This window comes from Mobula birostris, chromosome 7 (assembly GCF_030028105.1).
Source record: "Mobula birostris isolate sMobBir1 chromosome 7, sMobBir1.hap1, whole genome shotgun sequence".
Classification (NCBI taxonomy): domain Eukaryota; kingdom Metazoa; phylum Chordata; class Chondrichthyes; order Myliobatiformes; family Myliobatidae; genus Mobula; species Mobula birostris.
The window spans coordinates 149,900,129-149,922,484 of record NC_092376.1 but is presented as its reverse complement, the minus strand read 5'-3'; the positions used below and the strand labels follow the sequence as shown (position 1 = coordinate 149,922,484).

The following is a 22,356-nucleotide window of genomic DNA, read 5'->3' as shown; positions in this document are numbered from 1 at the left end:
AACATGTTCTATTACATCCGGGATATTAGCCTAGGTGAGAAGGAGGTGTAACCATTGATGCTGGATCGACAATACAAGTAAACTAAGGGAGAGTACTGTTAGTACTTGTTCTAAAATCAGACTATTCCCTTCCCTAATTGCCCAGCAGCTGATTAACTCACTTTGGGCATACCAGCGATGGAATGATTGATCTAGATGAAATTGCATTTGGAGAGCACTTGGAGTAACTTGCACAGGTGAATGCTGCAGCTGTTCCATGTCTGCTATGTCTCATAAATGTGAGTTATTTTGTTTGTCGTCGTGTAAGAGCCAATATTGGCCGCAAAGTCTGAGAGAATTCCATGCGTTTATTCAACAAAGTATTCTTGGATGTGAAGTCAGTCAGGTTTGGGGATCCAAAAACCGAAGGCACTGAAACCTAATGGAGCAGTAAAGAAAATAAATGATGTAATTGGAGCATTGGTCTTTGTCTGAGAGGAGATGACTGGGATACTGTGGAGTGGCCTTAATGCCAAAGCACAGTCAGGATGATGACAACCATTTCCATGCTGTGCCCCAAGAGAGGATGTTATATCATTGGAAATTGTGTGGTGGATTTCAGATTGGCCAGACACAGGTCAGTGCTGAAAGGGTTAAATTACAAGGTGAGTCCAAATCTGTGCTCAACGACTTTTCAGATTTGAGCCAGGCGCTTCTGGGATGATGATAGCCTCTTCCCTAGACAGTTGATCTGAAGCTCTTCCAGAAAGCTTCTTTAACCGTATTTGAACCCATGAATATTACCTTATAATCATCTTTTGCACTATTTATCTATTTTGTAACTTCTGGTCATTTTTATGTCTTGCATTGCTGCAGCAAAACAACAAATTCCATGACATTTGTCAGTAATAACGAACCTGATTCTGAAAATCAATGAGTCAGACTGCTACAAAAGAGGGACATGGTTTGGGCCGTGGTCCTTCATCTGGGCTGATCTGGACTTTACGTCCAGGTGTTCTTTGTCCTCCTACACTAGCATGCTGATCACAGGCTGCCATCTACTCACTTTCCCTGAGATTCATTCAGTTCATTTGAGCCTCAAATTTGACTTCCGCACCACTTGTCTAGGTCATTAGTAAAACAGTTTGCACCTCCAAAACATCTCTAATCAATGACCCTGCTCTGAAACCCTCGTCAAACATGTCCACCCGTCACTTATATTGGATCTAACTTTAATATTTAAATTCTTATATTTTTCAACTTTACAGAGGCTCACCCCTTCCTGTCTCTGTAAATTGAAGTTTAATTGTCAATCAACCATGCATGAATGCAGCCAAACGAAACAGAATTCCTCTAGGGCCAAGTTGCAAAGCCCAGTACCAGCAATCATAAACAGCACAAGGCACATTTAGCACATATAATGACAATAGCAGTCAACATGCAGCCACAAAAATAATCATGTAGCCCGCGTCCCTGAGTGTCATGTCCTGTAAGTTGATGGCACATTGGATGTTGTTGGCAAGAACAAGCCTACAGCAGTTCCGATCATCACACACTAGTGCAGCTGCAGATGAATGCACTCCATCCTATCTTCCACTGAGCAAGCACTGGAGGGCAGCACCGATGGGGGCCCAGCCCCCAACCCTGCATGGATGCCCACTGTGCCACACCAGCTCCGGTGTCTCCTAGCCGCGGCACGAGGGCTTGGTCCACACAACAACCGAGGCCACACATCTCCCTGCCGAGGTACAACTTCCATCTCCAAATTCCTCCAACACTTCACCCCTTCAGTTCTGCTCTTGTTCCGTCATTAACATGTATGCTTCCATCTTTTAGGATACACATTGATTATTGATACACATTGATTTCAAGATACATATTTATCCTCAAGTGTGGCGCGTGGCCGTGGTTAAGGCGTCGGTCTAGTGATCTGAAGGTCTCTAGTTCGAGCCTCAGCTGAGGCAGTGTGTTGTGTCCTTGAGCAAGGCACTTAACCACACATTGCTCTGCGACGACACCGGTGCCAAGCTGTATGGATCCTAGTGCCCTTCCCTTGGACAACATCAGTGGCGTGGAGAGGGGAGACTTGCAGCATGGGCAACTGCCAGTCTTCTATACAACCTTGCCCAGGCCTCAGTCAACATCGAAAACTGATGGACAGCCAAAGAAGTTATCCTCAAGTAGAAGGGTCAAAATTGCACACCCTTCTCCAAGAACAGTTTTTCCAAAGCCGTGTTTATTTGTAGGAAGATTTCCCTCATTCTTTCTTCCAAACCCATTGTAAAAAAAGGCAACCTACCTTTTTTTTTTCCTAATTGCTATTCATATCTGCATATTAATTTTGTGGTTTTTTTTTTTACCAGGACACCTAAATCTCTTTGAACATCATCTAATATCAAATAATGTGAGGCTCTGTAATCTCTTTTTTAATTAATTTTTGTCATCCTATCTACTCCTTATTTCCTTGAAATCACTCCTTCAACTCTACCTTTTCATCTGCTCTAAAAGCTCTTTGGTGTCTGGGGATCAGATTTTGTTTGATAATATTTTTCTGATGTTCTTTGGCATGTTCCAGGAGTCATGGGATCCAGGCAGACTAGGCTGTGTGCATTCAGAATTGGCTTGTCCGTAGAAGGCAGGGAGTGTTGTACATGAAGCATATTCTGCCTGGAGGTTGGTGACCAGTGGTGTTCTGCGGAGATCTGTTCTGGAACCCCTGCTTGCAGATGCTGTAAAAGGTTATCGTAGGTTACAATGGGAGAGTGACAGGATGTAAGCTGGGCTGAGAAGAGGCAGTGGGAGTTCAGCCTAGAAAAGTGTGAAGTGATTCACTTTGCAAGGTCGAATCTGAAGGCAGAATACAGGGTTAATGGCAAGATATTGAGCAGTGTGGAAGAACAGAAGGATCTTGGGGTCCATTTCCATAGCTCCCTCAAAGTTGCTGCGCAAGTTGGCAGGGTTGTTAAGAAGGCATGTGGTATGTTGGCCCTCATTAGTATTGGAATGGCCCGCAAGATAATGTTGCAGCTCTATAAAACGCTGCTTAGACCACACTTGGAATATTGTGTTCAGTTCTGGTTGCCTCATTATAGGAAGGATGTAGAAGCTTAAGAGAGGTTGCAGAGGAGATTTACCAGGATGCTGCCGGGAATACAGAGCATGTCTTATGAAGATAGGCTCAGTAGCCTCGGGTTTTTCTCTTTGGAGCGAAGGAAGGTGAGAGGTGACTTGATAGAGGTGTACAAGATCATAAGAGGCATATATTGAGTGGATAGCCAGAGACCCAGGGCAGAAATGGCTAATATCAGGGGGCATAATTTTAAGGTGATTGGAGGAAAATATGGGGCAAGTTCTTTACACAGAGAGTGGTGAGTGTGTGGAATGTACTGCCAGGGGTGGTGGTAGAGGCAGATACATTATGGGTATTTAAGAAACTTAGATAGACATATGGATGATAGAAAAATAGAGAGTGAGTTAGAATAATCTTAGCAACACACATCAAAGTTGCTGGTGAACGCAGAAGGTTATAAAGTTTACACGTCATGAGCTGGAAGGTCTGTATAATGTTGTGTTTTCTACGTTCAACTGCATTAAATATACTAAATAAATGGAAATTGTTACTGGTATAGGAAACTGAGAGAAGTTGAAGGTCACGGCCAATTTTTTTGTATCCTCCTCATTTTCAAATCACCTATAAGTCAGCGAAACATCCCCAGGAGAAACACAGAAGTCCCATCAAAACTAAACTGGCAGGAAGCCACAGATGGAGATACTAGGTGAGGTAACCAAACTCTTGGATGAAGAACCTCTGAGGAGCACTTTCAGGAGCAGCACACACAAGGTAGTGGAGGAACTCAGCAGGTCGGGCAGTTTCAATGGAGTGAGTGGAAGAAACACAACATTTCAGGCCTGGACCCCTCATCAGGACTGGCATTTCAGGAACCTCTTAAAGGAAAAGAGAGATAGGTGGTTTAAGAAGAGAAGCCAAAACTGAGGGGTTTTTTCACTGGATGAAGACTGGGTGAAGGAGTTTTGTCTGATGAGCTTTCCTCCCTCCATCCCAGCTCCTCCGAGAATTGCCAAATACGAGATAGTTCTCTCTCCATAGCACCACTTGCAATTATAATTTAAACTACATATGGAACCCCTTGCACCACACTTACTGTTTCTTAGGTTTTAACAAATGTTTTCAGATCTCAGGGAATGAAAAGAATCTCCAGTTAGATGCTATTCAGACCTGTCAGCGGTAAAATCCTGGGCTTGAAACTACACTCATAACCAACCTTTTGGCCCTGCGGCACATTCAGATTGTATTGAAGGAATTCCCCCTACATTTGTTTATGCTAAATTTTTGAACCTGGGTTTTTTTTTTCCAAAAGTCCCACAACAGCCAGTGCACACCATCATGGATCTTTTTCTGCTGTGCTGCATTGCTTGATAGCTCCAGACTTTGTTCACCAGCAGCTGGAGCTTCCATTGCATGGAAGCCAGTTCGGCGTTCCTCCAGATTGACTACATGGACTTCATGTTGGCTGCTAAAGGTCAAATACAGCCCATAACACTTGTTTAACTGATTCACCCTGCCAACAAAAAAATATATATCAATGATTTAAATGAACTGTTCCGAGCAGACTTAGAAACTGCAAAAAGATATGACTCAAATTAATAGTCGAAGGGGTTCCCCCACTGTAACCACAAATTGTACTTCTCTGCAGCAAAAGTCATTTAGAAAGAGTATACAAGAACATGGAGGTGGACCAGTAGGAGCGAGTACAGCATCCCTTATGCTGTAGCTGAGAGCTGCACCTCAGTTTACCTACCGTCCCACCACTTCCAAAACCACCTGTTGGTTGCTTGAGCATTTTCACTGAGATAAAGTTACTTTCCAAAGTAGAGGAATGTCAGTTCTTCACCAAGAAAAGGCTATTAGTCATTTTAATTTTTTTTTATTGGAGAGAGTGGGGAAGAACTGACCGATTGGCATGTAGGGAGCTCAGTCTTTACAGTTCTGTAAATATTGGCCAGAATTTTTCTTCTTCTTTGCTCTCCAACTGTAGCTCTTGGTTCAGATATTTAATTCAAGGAGCAAGTTATAAAAGAAGACAAAATCTGGTTTTGATCCACTTGGTTTGGTCGATTTGATTTCATCTGGTTTGATTCACTGGCCAATTAATTCACTGCATTGCTTTCAGAGAAGGGAAGATGCTTTCCAAAATTTACTTGCGGTGGGGGGCAAAGATGGGCTTCATTCAGTCTTAAGCTGAACCACAGACCTTGCTCTTCAGATCCTAGTACCTCACATGGTGCTTAAAAAAGACTCCTGAAGCTGCTATGCTGTTGGCAAGTGTGACAGTAACACCAGAAGGTGTGATATTCTTTGCAGTTGACAGGTGGTGACATCCTCACTAAAGGGCCAGGAACAGACAGAACTTACTGGTACGCGTTATTCAATACCAATGTACAAAACATGTAGGAACATTCTGAATAGCCATCTGTATTGTGTAATATTGCATTTGGTGTATGTCACATTAAGGAATGATAATGGACAGATTACTGGGAGCATACATGTGGTGTAGCCACAGCTTGTCACCAGGCAGTTCCAAGCAAAGCAAGGGCTGTATTCTGACAAATACAGCTTTCCCTGTCTTTTGGAAAGCTCTGTTCTGTTGCACAGCCTTAAAGCGACTTTTCTAGATGCTGCAGCTTTCAGAGTCGGCACATTTGCTCTACGTGCTCAGTTGCTATCTTTGAAGCTGCTATGTGACAAAGCAGCAGTGCAGTTCAGACACCACAGTCCAACTCTTCAACTGAAGATTTTCCTGTGTTAGAAAGAACACAAACCGCTGGAGGAGCTGAGTGGGCCAATCGGCTTCTGTCAAGGAGGAGGAATTGTTGACATTTTGGGTCAAAACCCTGCATTAGGCCTCAGTTCTCCCTCCCCCCCCCCCCCCGTCCCCCACAGATACATTGCATTCCTCTCCCAGTTTGCTTATTCCAGTTTCCGTGGTCCCTGTGACTGTGTGGTATAATGAGGCTAAACGCTAAATGTATAGTAACACTGCTGTTACCTTTGAGTTGCAGATAACTCCAGGGAGATGTGTAGTCAACAGTGAACCCACAACTGTGAAGGAAACAATTGGAGTCTGTGTAGTACCATCTACAGTCTCAAAATATCTCTAACCCTTTTGTAATGTTTTATAAATAAACAGCACAGTGCAGGATTGCACAAACGGGAAGCTAAGGTTAAACTATCTGCTTTATTGATGAGTGAGTGAAATTCTGTGCAAAGATTTCTGCTCTTTGGAGTCTACTATATCAGCGGTCCCCAACCACCGGGCTGCAAAGCATGCGCTAGCGGGCCGCGAGGAAACGATATGATTTGGCAATATGAGTCAGCTGCACCTTTCCTCATTCCCTGTCACGCCCACTGTTGAGCCATTACTCATGCGAGGTCATTACCTGCGCATCATCCATGTCAGCGCGGGAAGGAGATCAACTCCTCAAGCTTGCAAGTTACGGCGGGCTGAGAAGTATGTTTGACATAACATCTCTGCCGGCATTCTGGATCAAAGTCAAGGCTAAATATCCTGAGATAGCCACGAAAGCACTGAAAACGTTGCTTCCATTTCCAATGTATCTCTGCAATGAATGCAACGAAAACTAAATTGTGGAACAGACTGGACATAAGGAACCCCCTTCAAGTATCACTGTCTCCCATCACCCCTCGATGGGACCGTCTTGTTGCAGGGAAACAAGCCCAGGGCTCCCACTGATTCAGCGATATTGGTGTGTTGCAATGATTTTATATGTTCATACGGGGAAAATATGTGCTGTATGTTTAATATCCAAACATTACTTAAAATGTTGTTATGCTATTGACTTATAACAATTACAGCATGGAAACAGGCCATCTCTGCCCTTCTAGTCCGTGCCGAGTGCTACTCTCACCTAGTCCCACCAACCTGCACTCAGCCCATAACCCTCCATTCCTTTCCTGTCCATATACCTGTCCAATTTTTCTTTAAATGATAATATCGAACCTGCCTCTACCACTTCTACTGGAAGTTCATTCAACACTTACTTCAAGCTTCCCTGTCCTTCCCGATAATTGACTTATCACTATATTCATGCGAGGAAAATATGCGCTGTGTGTTTAATATTAAATTCGTTAGATAAACCCTTTTAGAAACAAAATTGAGTGTATTAGCCACTTATCACCTATATTCCGGTCGTGATTAACAACCCCCCCCCGCCCCACAGAATCGCCAGAAATGATTTGTAGAAAAAAATTGGCAGGTACATGCATGCGCAAATCACACAAGCACACTGGTGCCTGCGCAAGGCTTCATGGTCATTGTAGTCTCTCGGGGTAAACAACGTATTTGACTGCTACTCTTGTCGTTTGGCAACCCTACCCCCCCCCCCCCCCCGGTCGGCTGGGCCGCAAGAATATTGTCAATATGAAACCGATCCGCAGTGCAAAAAAGGTTGGGGACCCCTGTACTATATCATTCACTCAAGAAACCAGACAGAACCTGGGTGCCAAGTCCTGTCCAAAACACAGTAGCTCAGTCAGTGCAGCATTCTTGAGATATTGGGCTGGCACCGCCTTAGACCTAATTCACTGCAGTAAAGCATGAAGAGAAATAGATATAGAAATGCTGGAAATACTCGGCAGGTCGGGCAGCATCAGTGGAGAGAGAAAGAGTTAAGGTTTCAGTCACTGACTAAGGGAGGGTGACTGAAGAATGGAGAGGGGACCTCATTGAAACTGATCAACTGTTGAAAGGCCTCAATGGAGTGGATGTGGAGAGGATGTTTCCTATTGTGGAGGAGTTTCTAAGACCAAAGGACACTGCCTCAGAACAGGGGAACGTCCATTTAGAGTGGAGATGAAGAGAAATTTCTTTAGCCAGAGAGCAGTGAATCTGTGGAATTTGTTGCAACAGGTGGCTGTGGAGGCCAAGTCTCTATGTGTATTTAAGGCAGAGGTTGATAGATTCTTAATTAGTCAGGGCATGAAGGAATACGGGATGAATGCAGGAGATTGGGGCTGAGAGGAAAATTGGATCAGCCATGATAAAATAGCGGAGCAGACTGGATGGGCAAATTGGTCTAATTCTGCTCCTAATTATGACCAGTGACAAAGAACAATGAAAGTCAAAGATACTTGACATTACAGAGGGAGGGGTAGATTGAAGAAGGGGAGTGTTTGTGAAAGCATGGACATAGGATGCTACGATTCTGAGAGATTGATGAAGTTACTCTTGAACTGTCTGATCAAATAAAAGGGGATAAATGAGAAGAGCACTGAAAAATTGGCATTAAATGTACCTGTTGAAATCTATTGAAAAGGTTGCTGGCACTGTGAGATATAAAATACTGCAGGTGCTGGAAATATGAAATAAAGTGAATTCTGGAAATGCTTAGCAAGTATAGCAGCATCTGTGGAGACAGAAGAGCTGGGGTAACGTTCCAAGTTGACGACCTTTCATCAGAATGGGCTGCTCCTGAAATTACCAAACTCAATTTTAAGTTCTGAGAGCTGCAACATGCCTAGACTGGTGATGGAATGCTGTTCCTCGAGCAATACAATGGGTCAGCATAATAGTCAGAGCCAGGCGAACGGAGCAGGAAAAAGATTTAAGGTGATAGAGAGCTGGAAGCCCAGGATCACCCTTCGAATGTGAACAGAGCTGTTCAACTAAATCGCTACCCAATCTGCTGTTGATTTCTCCACAGAGTTTAGTCAACTGGCTGAGTATCTCCAGCAATTTGGAATTTTTATTTCGGATTTCCAGAGCTTGCTAAGGCTGCTGACAACTGTCCTGGCTCTGTACGTAACACTAAGAGCATTGAATGGGTTAACTCCATTCCTGTGTTGTTTTTGTGGATGTGCCAGATCAGAGCTGGAAAATTTTAGATGACGTAGGTCACTTCCTGTGGTTGCTGCACAATTCTGGTTGTACCTTTTTGTTTTGTGACGAGTGACATGGGGGCCATCTAAACTTGTGGGTGTTTGTTATCGGCAATTTGAACACACAGTGGCCACTGGGCAGCGTCACGATGTCTTTAGTTTGCGAGTAAAGCTGAGCACACACAGGCTAGTCTGGTGAGTGAATTCAGAGAAATTTGAAGCAGCCAGCTGTGCAATCTTCTGTTTGCACAACTGGTTTAAAAATAATTTGTATCTTGAAATTTGCATTCAGTGTCAGGTTTATGTTCATTAACCTCTTTGGGCAGTGTGGGGAATTTAACACAGAGAGGTTGGATTCAGGAGTTATGCTGATTCCAATGTTCTTTGCTGGTGACATTAACATTTTCCAGCAATGGGAACAGAGTGATGTGGGGCCAGGAACAATGAAACATTAGTGATGGCTAAAGAGTTAAAGCATATGACCAGTGCTGATAGAAGGTACTGTGGGATCAGCCCCAAAGCAAGACCACAGCAATTGGTCTGTAGTGGAGAGACAGCAGCAGGTACCACTTCAACAAGGAACACTGGTGGTGCCAGTCCTGGGAGAGAGGACATTTTTACCTTGGCGATAAGGACAGCGGTTGGCAAAGGGGAGACAGTTTGGAGTTCTGTGCAGTAAAGACAGTAAAGGACCAAAATCAAGGTCCCAATGTCCCGCGGGGCCAGGCATGTGCATCCACTTGACAACAGATATCTTCTGCAAGAGGGTGTTCAGACTGAAAGACACCCTGGAACGGAGGGATGCTGAGGTGATTTCTGCTCTTGTAGGTCTCCTAGTGGCTGCTCTCAGAACAACGTCTCTGGGCCAAGCAGGAGGATCCAAAACAAATCGAAATAAGTGAAACTTCTGTTTTAAAAACAGCATTCTTATTGAAAAGAAACGCAAAGGCTGCTGTTTTACAAGATATATATTGGCTTTTGAGATAAAAATGAGGACAGAGCTTGCAAGAAAGCTATGAAAGGACTTGAGTAAATTAAATAGTATAAAAAGTCTAAACGGCCAGAAGAAAAACATGAAATTAAAAGAAAGTTGCATCCAGCCCAGTGCTCCACCTGAAATTCTATCTATTGTGTATTGCCAAATTAAGCTCAGTTACCTTCCAGTTCTTCCTAAAACAATAAAAAAGTCTAAATGACACATGACACATGAAAATGCTAAGCTCACAGCAACGTCTTTCTTCTTTAAGTTTTGGTTCATTTAGTCATCTTTGATGCTTGTTAGGCACAGCTGCTCAGAAATTCAATGTCGGATTATGTTCATGGGCAGTATTTGCGTGGAAGATTTTTTTCTAGAGTGAAGGGTGATTACAGTGGTCTCACACCACAGTACAATTCAGCTGGCCACTTCACTTCCTTTGAATTATGCTTACATTGGTACCGCAATTTCAACTTAGACATACATTTTAACTGAGGCAAAAAGGGTAGTGAGGTCATGGACCGCATCTGGATGACAGAAGAGGAGGCGCTTGCTGTCTTGAGGCAGATTAAGGTGGGTAAGTCCCCATGGCCTGACGAGTTGACCCTTGGACCTTGTGGGAAACTAGTCCAGAAAAGGCAGGGGCCCTGGAAGAGGTATTTAGAATGTCCCTAACCGCGGGTGATGTGTAGGAGGACTGGAGGATAGCTAATAGAACATAGAAAACCTGCAGCACAGTACAGGCCCTTCAGCCCACAAAGCTGTGCCGAACATGTCCCTACCTTAGAAACTACTAGGGTTACCCGTAGCCCTCTGTTTTTCTAAACATGTACCTATCCAAAAGTCTCTTAAAAGACCCTATCATATCCGCTTCCACCACCGTTGCTGGTAGCCCGTTCCACGCACTCACCGCTCTCTGAGTAAAAAACTTGCCCCTGACATCTCCTCTGTATCTATTCCCCAGCACCTTAAAACTGTGCCCTCTTGTGGCAGCCATTTCAGCCCTGGGAAAAAGCCTCTGACTATCCACACCATCAATGCCTCTCGTCATCTTATACATCCCTATCAGGTCACCTTTCATCCTCCGTCATTCCAAGGAGAAAAGGCCGACTTCACTCAACCTGTTTTCATAAGGCATGCTCCCCAATCCAGGCAACATCCTTGTAAATCTCCTCTGCACCCTTTCTATGGTTTCCACATCCTTCCTGTAGTGAGGCGACCAGAACTGAGCACAGTACTCCACGTGGGGTCTGACCAGGGCCCTATATAGCTGCAACATTACCTCTCGGCTCCTAAATTCAATTCCACGATTGATGAAGGCCAATCGTACCTTCTTAACTATAGAGTCAACCTGCGCAGCTGCTTTGAGTGTCCTATGAACATGGACCCCAAGATCCCTCTGATCCTCCAGTGTTGTTCTGTTGTTTAAGAAAAGCTCTTAAGAATAAGCGAGCAAATTATAGGCCAGTGAGTCTGACTTCAGTAGTGGATAAGTTCTTGGAAAGTATTCTAAGGAACGGCTATATAAGCATTTGGATAGACGGGGCCTGATTTGGAATTGTCAACATCTTTGAGCATGGTAGGTTGTGCCTAACCAATCTTAGAGAGTTTCTTGAGAAGGCTGACAGGAAAGTTGATGACAAAAAGGCAGTGGGCATTGTCTACGTGGACTTTTAACAGTGGAGGCTGTTCAAGAAAGTTCAGTCACCTGGCATTCAGAGTGAGATAGTAAATTACATTAGACATTGCCTTCACAGGAGAAGCCAGAGATTGATAGTAGGTGGTTATCTCTCTGACTGGAAACTTGTGACTAGTTGAGTGCTGCAGGGATCAGTACTGGGGCCGTTGGTGTGTGTCATCTATATCAGTGATTTGGGTGATAATGTGATCAACTGTAACAGCAAATTTGCGGATGACAACAAGATTGGAATGTGGTAGACAGCAAGGAAGGCTATCAAAGCTTGCAGTAGGTACTATACCAGCAGGAAAATGGCAGATGGAATTTAGTGCAGTCTCAGGTGTGAGGTGTTGCACTTTGGGAGGATCAACCAGGGTAGAGCTTACACAGTGAATGACTGGGTATTGAGTGCAGTAGAGAAGAGGAACCTGGGAATACAGGTCCATAATTCTTGGAAAGTGGCGTCACAAGTAGATAGTATAGCAAAGAGAGCTTTTCACACATTAGGTTTCGTAAATCAGAATATTGTGTGCAGAAGCTGGAATGTTATATTGACGCTGCATAAGATATTGTTGAGATTTCACTTGGAATATTGTGTGCAGCCTGTTCACCTACCTATAGGAAAGATATCAATAAAATTGAGAGACTGCAGGAAAACTTGCCAGGATATTGGCAGAACTTGACAATCTGAGTTATAGGGAAAGGTTTAAGACTCTTTTCCCTGGAGCACAGAAGAATGGGGTGCGGGGGGGGAGTGGAGATTTGGACCATCTCTTCAGCCACGTGTTAAACTTTATTACCTTCCTATTTCTGACCTCACTAGCACACGACACAGTTAACAGTCCTGCTATCACAACCCTGGAGATCCTGTCCTTTAACTTAGCCCCTCACTCCTTGAGCTCATTTTGGAGGACCTTGTCATTCTTCCTGCTACGTCATTGGTATCGATACAGACCATGACCTCTGGCTGCATCAATAACGTAATGTTATCTCCATCTGAGATGTCCCTGACCTTGACACCAGGGAGGCAATATACCATCCAGAAATCTTGTTTTTGTCCAAAAACCTACTGTGCATTCCTCTAACCTATGAATCCCTTATCAATACTGCTCGTTACTTTTTCCCCTTCCCTTCTGAGTCACAGAGCCGGACTCAATGTCAGAGACCTAACCATTGCGATTTTCCTCTGTTAGGTCACCCCAACAGCAATATACTTGTTATTAAGGCGGTTATTAAGCCACAGGGCTACCCTGCACTGGCTGTTTATCCCCTTTTCTTCTACTGACGGTTACCTGTGTCCTGCACCTCAGGTGTAACTGCCTCCCTGTATCTCCAGTCAATCAAACCTTCGGCCTGCTGAATGATCCAGAGTTCGTTCAACTCCATTCCCTAACGCAGTCTGTAAGAAGCTGCAGCTGGATGCACTTCTTGCAGATGCGGTTGTCAGGGACACGGGAGGTCTCCCAGTCTTCCCACATCCTGCATGAGGAGCATTCCACTGTCCTAGTGCTCTAACTGTGAAGAAAGAAAGAGAAAAAGGGAGAGCTTTTTAAATTTTGCACTCACTCACCACAAGTGACAGCTCGCGCGATCTCAAGCTCGCCTAAAGCCAGTCATGACATCTTATGTCTGCGTCAGAATATAGCTTTAAGGCCCATTCTGAAAACTTATGCAAATTCAGATGGACACTTTATTGTAGTATACATTATATTGTGTATAATGCTGGAGGTGTTTTCTTTTGAATAAGTGATCTGGACTGCTCTCTTAGGAAGCTGGAAAAGGTCCCTATTATTGATGTGGCACTATGCATTTCTATTGATATCCTATCATTCTTTGTCAATTATTTGTTTGTACACTAAGGCTTCAGATCGCAGGCAGGTGGTAAGAGTGGGCTCCCTCACCTCTGCCTCCCTGACCCTCAACACAGGTGCCCCTCAGGGCTGCATACTGAGTCCCCTCCGGGCTGCATACTGAGTCCCCTCCTTTACCCCCTGTGTACCCATGACTGTGTCGCCACCCACAGCTCCAATCTGCTAATTAAATTTGCTGACAATACTACACTGATTGGCCTAATCTCAAATAATAATGAGGCAGCCTACAGAGAAGTCGTCATCTCTCTGACACAGTGGTGTCAAGAAAACAACCTCTCCCTCAATGTCGTAAAAGCAAAGGAGCTGGCTGTAGACTGCAGGACGAATGGAAACAGGCTAGCCCCTACTGACATCAATGGATTTGAGGTTGAGAAGGTGAACAGCTTTAAGTTCCTCGGTATAAACATACTGGCTGTGTGGTGAAAAGCGACTGGGCTTGTATCCTGTGGAATTTAGAAGGCTGAGAGGGGATCTTATTGAAACATATAAGATTATTAAGGGATTGGACATGCTGCAGGCAGGAAGCATGTTCCCGCTGATGGGTGAGTCCAGAACCAGAGGCCACGGTTTAAGAATTAGGGGTAGGCCATTTAGAACAGAGTTGAGGAAAAACTTTTTCACCCAGAGAGTGGTGGATATATGGAATGCTCTGCCTCAGAAGGCTGTGGAGGCCAAGTCTCTGGATGCTTTCAAAAAAGAGATGGATAGAGCTCTTAAAGATAGCAGTATCAAAGGTTATGGGGATAAGGCAGGAACTGGATACTGATTGTGGATGATCAGCCATGATCACAGGGAATGGCGGTACTGGCTCGAAGGGCCGAATGGCCTATTCCTGCACCTTTTGTCTATTGTCTATTGTCTATTGAAAAAGGCTCAACAGCACCTCTTTCACCTCAGATGGTTGAAGAAGTTTAGTGTGGGCCCCTAAAACCTGAGAACTTTCTACAGGGGCACAATTGAGAGCATCCTGACTGGCTGCATCACTGCCTGGTATGGGAACTGTACTTCCCTCAATTACAGGATTCTGCAGAGAGTGGTGTGGACTGCCCAGCGCATCTGTAGATGTGAACTTCCCACTATTCAGGACATTTACAAAGACAGGTGTGTAAAAAGGGCCCGAAGAATCGTTGGGGACCCGAGTCACCCCAACTACAAACTGTTCCAGCTGCTACCATCTGGAAAAAGGTACCACAGCATAAAAGTCAGGACCAGCAGGCTCTGGGACAGCTTCTTCCACCAGGCCATCAGACTGATTATCTCAAGCTGACACATCTGTATTTCTATGTAATATTGACTATCCTGTTGTACATACTGTTTATTACAAATTACTATAAGTTGCACATTTAGACGGAGATGTAACATAAAGATTTTTGCTCGTGTATATGAAGGATGTAAGGAATAAAGTCACTTCAATTCTACAGATTTCACTGAGCAGTTGGCCCAGGGAGCAATGACAATCCACGTTTGAAATTGCCATGATGGGTCTTCCTGATTTCAGACAATCGCTGAATGGGTTGCCTGACTGCTGCATAATACACTTGATCTAAGATGCTTTTTAAGTTCAATAATTTACTGCATTACAGTTAGACCAAAACCAATAAACCTGTTAACTGTTTTGCACCTTGCATTCTGGATTTCAGTAGAACTTCTGACGTAAAAACAGGGAAATTAAACACCAGTAATGGATGCTTCAGGTCCAGTTTCAGATGAAGTAAAATGCTCCCATGCTTAAACTTTCCATAGAGTCATACAAATGACCAGAATTCTTTATTTACATATCTGATAAAACACATTAACCAGTTGACAAAGGGTATAATTCTTCAGCTGTACTGTTCGTTATTTACAAAGCTTTGTTGAAAGAGCCACACACACCGCATCATGTGCCATTTCCCAATGCTATAAATGGATGCAAGAGAAGCTCACAATAATACGCTTGACCTGAATGAAAATTAACACAAATTGAAATAAATTACATTGTTTTCAAATTGTGGACCAACCGGCTTTGTACTGTCCTCTCTCCCATAGCTTAATGTTTTTTTAGGTAAACAGGTATGTGTGACATTCACTTCCAAGCATGACTGTATGTTATCATTGACTAATACTGCTCTTGCCAATATTATTGGAGAATTTAGTTATAATCTTAACTAAAATAATTGAAAAATAATCCTATTTTTCTCCCATTAACTGTAGTCGAGAAAACAGATAGATAGACAATCTGACACTGGATTCCATATGGAATTGTCTAGAGTAAGACGTTTGTGAGACCGTCCATGGACTTCCCTCGTCTGGCTTCGCTTAGTCTTCTCTGCAGCAGCATGACAAAGATCTTCAAGATAATTGCCGTCATGATATTTAATGTTCCCTTATTAAGTAACATGGCACATAAGTGCTTTGGTGAGCTGTGCCACTTTGCTGCCTGGGATCTGTTTTCCTAAGGTTATTTTACCCTGGATCTGACCCTGTAACTTTCACACAAGATCTTCATCCTCTCCCCTTACGTCCTTTCCATTAACGAGATACCACATCGATCCATGTCATCATATTTAGGAAACTCTCTGTTGGATTCTTTGTCCTAGGGTATTCTGGGAAGAAAATAAAAGGAAAACTGAGTGACCCAAAGGATCGTGGGAAGAACAGATCAAAGGGCAGCCAGGAGAAGAAAGGCAAGTTAACAAGTGAAACGCAATCCTTGCTGAAGCAGTTTGGTGAGTCATCTTATGTCTACTGACGTTTGTGAAAAAAAACATCAGGAAGCTGTTGACAGCTGTTGTGTAACTGGGAGGCTGGCAACAAGGTCATAAAAGGAGGGTGGAGTTTTTTTTGTTTCCAACTGGTTTCTTCACACATCAAGAGTTTTTTTCTAAGTCAGATAAGCACCACCCTCCTTCCTTCCCCAGGGAAAAGATAAACAGATAATGTCTCAGCTCTCCTGGCAGTAAAAGAAAATGAAGTCGTCTGCTTACTTTAAACTTGTGAATTTTCCTTCAGCGCTTAAGGCAATAATGACATGAGACCTTATCTATGTGTTATCTGGTATTGGTGCGTTCTCCTTGAATCAAGCCTCAGAGAGAGCTTTACTAGACAGCAGTGCAGCATTCCAGATCTCATCTTGCACATCAGTGATGAGCAGGAGGCTGATGATAGAACAGCATTTATATTTCCAGTGGGCTAGAAGATGTAGCAGAGCAGTCTCTCACTACAGCTCTCAGAAGATAATATCCCCAGAGATGGGACCTCCCAGCTTTTTAACCAGGCCAGTTCTTCATTAAAGGTTTTTTCCCCCAAAAATGTTAAATCATCTCCTTTTAGCTCTGTCAGGGTTAGATTATGAAGACACGTAGTCCTCTTTTATTGTCATTTAGTAATGCATGCATTAAGAAATGATACATTATTTCCTTGTTATACTTCCTTATGCTCAAGTTACTCAAGCCTCCCCCCCTGCACAACACACCAATCCCATCACCCCACAGATAATGTGACTATTTAAATTTGGACCATTACAACTGCAGGGACTGAAATCAGTAAGTGTAAGGGTCCCAGAGGTAAACAAGTCAATGTAGCCTCAGCAATGTTGTAAGTGCTGGGATGCAATAAGTAACATTAACTCAACAGATGTATGTATATAACGCCTTCCAAACACAAATCATCTGCTCTGTCATGAAAGACAGCTGATTGAAGTTTAAAACATTAGTGAGCTAAATCAAAGGTTGTTCAATGTTTTTAAATAGAGGTCATCATACAGTATGTGTACGTTATTAGCCGGGCACAAAGCAGATTTAAGACTTACATTGTTGTTATTTCTGTGAATACTTTGGCAAGATAAATGGCAGTCCCTCAAGAATGAGGGATAGGCAGCATAGTATTTACATTCAAAGGTAGAAAGAGGGATTCCATTCTTTATACTGGTGATAAGTTTACTTCAGGAGATTAATGGATTACATGGAAGGGATTGGAGAAGAGTCTGACACAGGTGCATTTGATTCCTAATCATAGACGAAATACTTGCCAACACATGGGGCACTTTACTAAGGCGGGAAGAGTAGACAAAGTCTAAGAAATGGATTTAATGGCTAGACCGTAAGTTCATAATAAATGTCCCTTAGCTATTATAGAATGGCATCCTTCAGACCAATAGCTTATACCTTGTTTGCTACCCACCAATGTGCGTACTTACTGCTGGTTACACTGCAGCAATGGGCCCTCCACCTCTGGCAGTGTTCAGGGCTTCTTTCACTAGCTTCCTCTCGGTTTCACTACTGTCAGTCAGGCAAGTCCCGGGTGGAGGCTCAGGAATACCGTCGCACTCAGACGTAGAAGGATTCTTCGTTGCTGTTTTCCATAACAATTTGGTTTTACTAGTCAGGGTTGTTAGCCCTGAGCTGAACCACCCCGCCAAACCTAGAGGAATTCAGCAGCGTAATTGAGATTCCAGTTCAGATTGTTTCATTCACCAGGTGGGGAGAGGATGTTCAAGTCATTTCACATAAGTTCCGCACAAATAGTATGGACCGGGATAGAGTAAGGTGAGAATTATTGAGGTGAAAGGAGCATATGTCATCCAATAAGTCCATAAGACAAAGGAGCAGAAATAGGCCATTTGGCCCATCGAGTCTGCTCCGCCATTTTACCATGAGCTGATCCATTCTCCCATTTAGTCCCACTCCCCCGCCTTCTCACCATAACCTTTGATGCCCTGGCTACTCAGATACCTATCAATCTCTGCCTTAAATACACCCAATGACTTGGCCTCCACTGCTGCCTGTGGCAACAAATTCCATAGATTCACCACCCTCTGACTAAAATAATTTCTTCGCATTTCTGTTCTGCATGGGCACCCTTCAATCCTTAAGTCATGCCCTCTCGTGCTAGACTCCCCCATCATGGGAAACAACTTTGCCACATCCACTCTGTCCATGCCTTTCAACATTTGAAATGTTTCTATGAGGTCTCCCCTCATTCTTCTAAACTCCAAGGAATACAGTCCAAGAGCGGACAAACGTTCCTCATATGTTAACCCTCTCATTCCCGGAATCATTCTAGTGAATCTTCTCTGTACCCTCTCCAACGTCAGCACATCCTTTCTTAAATAAGGAGACCAAAACTGCCCACAGTACTCAAAGTGAGGTCTCACCAGCGCCTTATAGAGCCTCAATATCACATCCCTGCTCCTATACTCTATTCCTCCAGAAATGAATGCCAACATTGCATTCGCCTTCTTCACTACTCAACCTGGAGGTTAACTTTAAGGGTATCCTGTACGAGGACTCCCAAGTCCCGTTGCATCTCAGAACTTTGAATTCTTTCCCCATTTAAATAATAGTCTGCCCGTTTATTTTTTCTGCCAAAGTGCATAACCATACACTTTCCAACATTGTACTTCATTTGCCACTTCTCTGCCCATCCTTCCAATCTATCCAAGTCTCTCTGCAGACTCTCCGTTTCCTCAGCACTACCAGCCCCTCCACCTATCTTCGTATCGTCAGCACACTTAGCCACAAAGCCATCTATTCCATAATCCAAATCATTGATGTACAATGTAAAAAGAAGCGGCCCCAACACAGACCCCTGTGGAACACCACTGGTAACCAGCAGCCAACCAGAATAGGATCCCTTTATTCCCACTCTCTGTTTCCTGCCAATCAGCTAACGCTCTATCCACGTATGTAACTTTCCGTAATTCCATGGGCTCTTATCTTGTTAAGTAGCCTCATGTGTGGCACCTTGTCAAAGGCCTTCTGAAAATCCAAATATACAACATCCACTGCATCTCCCTTGTCTAGCCTACTGGTAATTTCCTCAAAAAATTGTAATAGGTTTGTCAGGCAGGATTTTCCTTTAAGGAATCCATGCTGAGTTCTGCCTATCTTGTTATATGCCTCCAGGTACTCTGTAACCTCATCCTTGACAATCGACTCCAACAACTTCCCAACCACTGATGTTAAGCTAACGGGTCTAATAGCTAATAGTTGCTATCCAGTTATTCTTTGGGAAGTGCGGAGTGGCATGTTCAATCACGAGTGTCAGATTGCCAGTTTTAATGGATTTGCTTTATCCCCTCTGGTTGTTACCTTGTCCAGCTGGCAGTACGTGAAACCATTCCAGTGCAGTGATCAGTGGCAAAGGGCAGCATCTGGCATTCAGTATTGGAAGCCCTGCAGACAGTTCGGCCAAGTCAGTACAAAGTGGGAGTTCCCTGCTTCAGGCTTTGCTGCTGGCCGTAAGAACATGTGCTTGCTGCTGGGTTGGAGTGTAGCACCACCACCCCCCTCCCCGTCACCACAAGTTCATAGCAGAGGCACCTATCCAAACAACTGATGGAAATACCAACCAGTCTGGCATCTTACGCAACCCTAATGTCTAAACCACTTCCCAGGAGGAGAAAGCGGGCAGCGGGAAGGAAATAAACTACAAACAGATATGCAGAATAGCAACTCCAGCCAAAGAGACCAGTTAAATTGAGATTTGCATAGAAGGGACTGTACTTTTGGAACCATTAAAGAAAATTATTTGTTGAAGTTGTTGCTGTGAGTTCATATGCCCACAATTTTATTCAAAGCACCAAAACATCTTCTGTTTGTAGACAGGAATTTGAGGATTCAGGCCAAGAAAAATATGTGTTAGACAAATAATATTGTGTCCAGTGCTGAGTTTAAATGATGGGCAGGATTTAGCAGAAATTTTTCAATGCAGCAGCTAATAAACAAAGCTAACGTTAATGGTTCTGCTCTGAGCAGCTCTGACTATATTGCTGTGATTTTTAACCACAGAATCTCATTACGATTTTCTTCTGGCATGGATCAGTTAGAGTGCTGAGTAATACAAATGAAGGAAGACATCTTCCTTTTGTTGTCACCAATTCACCGGGACAGCAGATGGACAAGTCGAAAAAGTGAGAGGTTTTGAGAGCCGCAGAGTACATAGTGCATGGAGTGCTAAGTGCTGTGCTTGCTAGAGTTAAATATTCCAGTATACTTGATCTTTTGAAGAGTCCCCAGTCATCTGGTTGGTAAAGACCCAAATCCTGTGTATCTCTTCCTCAGCCCAGACAATGTCATTCTAAATTTACCACCACGATCCAAGTACAGGTGATTGGATATTCCGTCCAGTTACACACTGGCTCTACTTGATGAGTTCTGGCCCTTCCCAGAATTGGTACTTTCTCAAAAACAGACCTTCCAATTACGTCCGAGCTTTTTGCTGAAAGGGGGAATGCCTCGGAGTTCTTACAGCATTCATTTTTTGTGTGTGGTCCACAACACCTCATGCATACTCCATTAGGCGTCCAGCACATTACTGTGAGATTGATATGGCAGACAAGACACGCCAGGTAAGGCTAACAGGTTTCTTTTCTGAAAGAATGTTAATGAATCGGAAAGATTTTACAAAACAGTTCCAGTTCAATGTTATCATACTGATAGAGCCTCTTTTATTTTGCACCTACTTAGTTAATGTCCACCTTCAGAAAGGGGCTGGAATGCATGATCCCGGGTCTGCAGTATACTCTAGCTCTCTGGTTAGAAGTCCACTCCAGTGATCTTCATTCCTTTGTCGTTGACTTCAGCAATGAATGAAACTTAGGTTTTGCTTTTGTTTTTCCAGGTTTGTCAACTTCCATTTCATTGGATGGGGATCTTTTGCAGAACTGGCTGGCCCAAACTGTTCAAGCTAAGACAGAGAATATCTTGAGCCACTGGTCTTTCCACAGTGGTGCGGGACATGAAGAAGTGGCGAGCTGTCTGTCGGATAAGCTGATGCACGACGAGCAGTCGCTGTTGAGCATCGGCTCAGTAAACAGTGCTCAGTCGCAGCCGCCCATCACGTTGGAGAAGGAGTCTGGGCACAAGGCTGGTGAAGAGCTGAAGTCTAAGCCGTTGAAGGATCGAGTAGGCATCGTTCACACCAAGAACCAATGTAAGAAGCAACTGGACTATCCAGTTGACGGCACGTCCTGGCGTGCCAACCCCAGTGAACTTGCTGCACAGGGCACTTGCACAAATGGGCCCAAGGGACTGGGAGCAAAGGCCAATGGAAGTCACAAAAGAGCAAGTGAAGTGCGAAAGACCGGCAAAAAGCAGGCCCCGCATCAGTCCAGTTCCAAGGCAGCTCTGCCCAGCACCTCGCCAGTAAGGAGTGCCAGTGAAATTGGCGAAACGTTGGATTATTTTGAATCTGCCTTTCCTAAACCCAGTTCTTCGGTTCAAGTGCCTAAAACATCCACAAACTCAAAGTCTTGGGTAACTTTCAAGATCCCAAAATCAAGAGAGAGCGGCAGAAGGTCACAAGTGCAAAAGCAGGACCTGGGAAATGGTTTCCAGCAGGCCAGCCCGGAACGAGAGAAAAAGCCCAAAGAGACAACGAAGGTGAAGTTGCTCTTCGACAACGAGACTGACGGTTACTTTTCTGACGCCGAAATGAGTGACTCAGACACAGAATCTGTGGCTGACAGGTCGCAGAGGCTTCAGCGACTGAGTTCGGAAAGCATGGTTGTACACCGAAAATGTGGCAGTGAGGTGGTCAGGAGGAGTATTCTGGCTTCCTAAAGCATCCAAACTAACCAGATTAAAAAAAAAATAAGTCAGGTGGTTCAAATCCTTACTTCCTGCTCTCGCGCTCATTTCTGTCGATAATCTGACCTACAAAATGTCGGTCCTGCAAAACACGGCTAACTGATTGAAATATCGGGGGATGAAACTTACCGGTCAATTGTTTTATTGTAAAGCCCCGACTCTGTTCTCCCCTCTCGATATTCAGTCCCATTGACTTCAGTGGAGCTAAATATTACGAAGGGGGTGTGGACGACTGGCCGATCAGCGTTCTCCCGCTCCCGTTGCCATTGCCTCTCTTTGCCCTACAGATTCCAGCCTAATCTCTGTATATGAACTTTTAATCAGTCTGTTCCATAAAGCTATATGTGGCTCAACTTATAATAAACCAG

General features: G+C 44.0%; 1 protein-coding gene across 4 annotated transcripts in view; it reads left to right on the top strand.

Moving 5' to 3' along the window:
- jade2 (jade family PHD finger 2) overlaps positions 1-22,016 on the top strand; it is a 171,632-nt gene extending 149,616 nt beyond the window's left edge. For all 4 annotated transcript variants that reach the window (XM_072263926.1, XM_072263925.1, XM_072263927.1 and 1 more), the window contains exons 14-15: positions 15,998-16,126; positions 21,021-22,016. In XM_072263926.1, the coding sequence (XP_072120027.1) occupies positions 15,998-16,126; positions 21,021-21,961 (1,070 nt within the window). In that variant the 3' untranslated portion in view covers positions 21,962-22,016. The remainder of the gene's footprint in view (positions 1-15,997; positions 16,127-21,020) is intronic.
- The last annotated feature ends 340 nt before the right edge of the window (positions 22,017-22,356 follow it).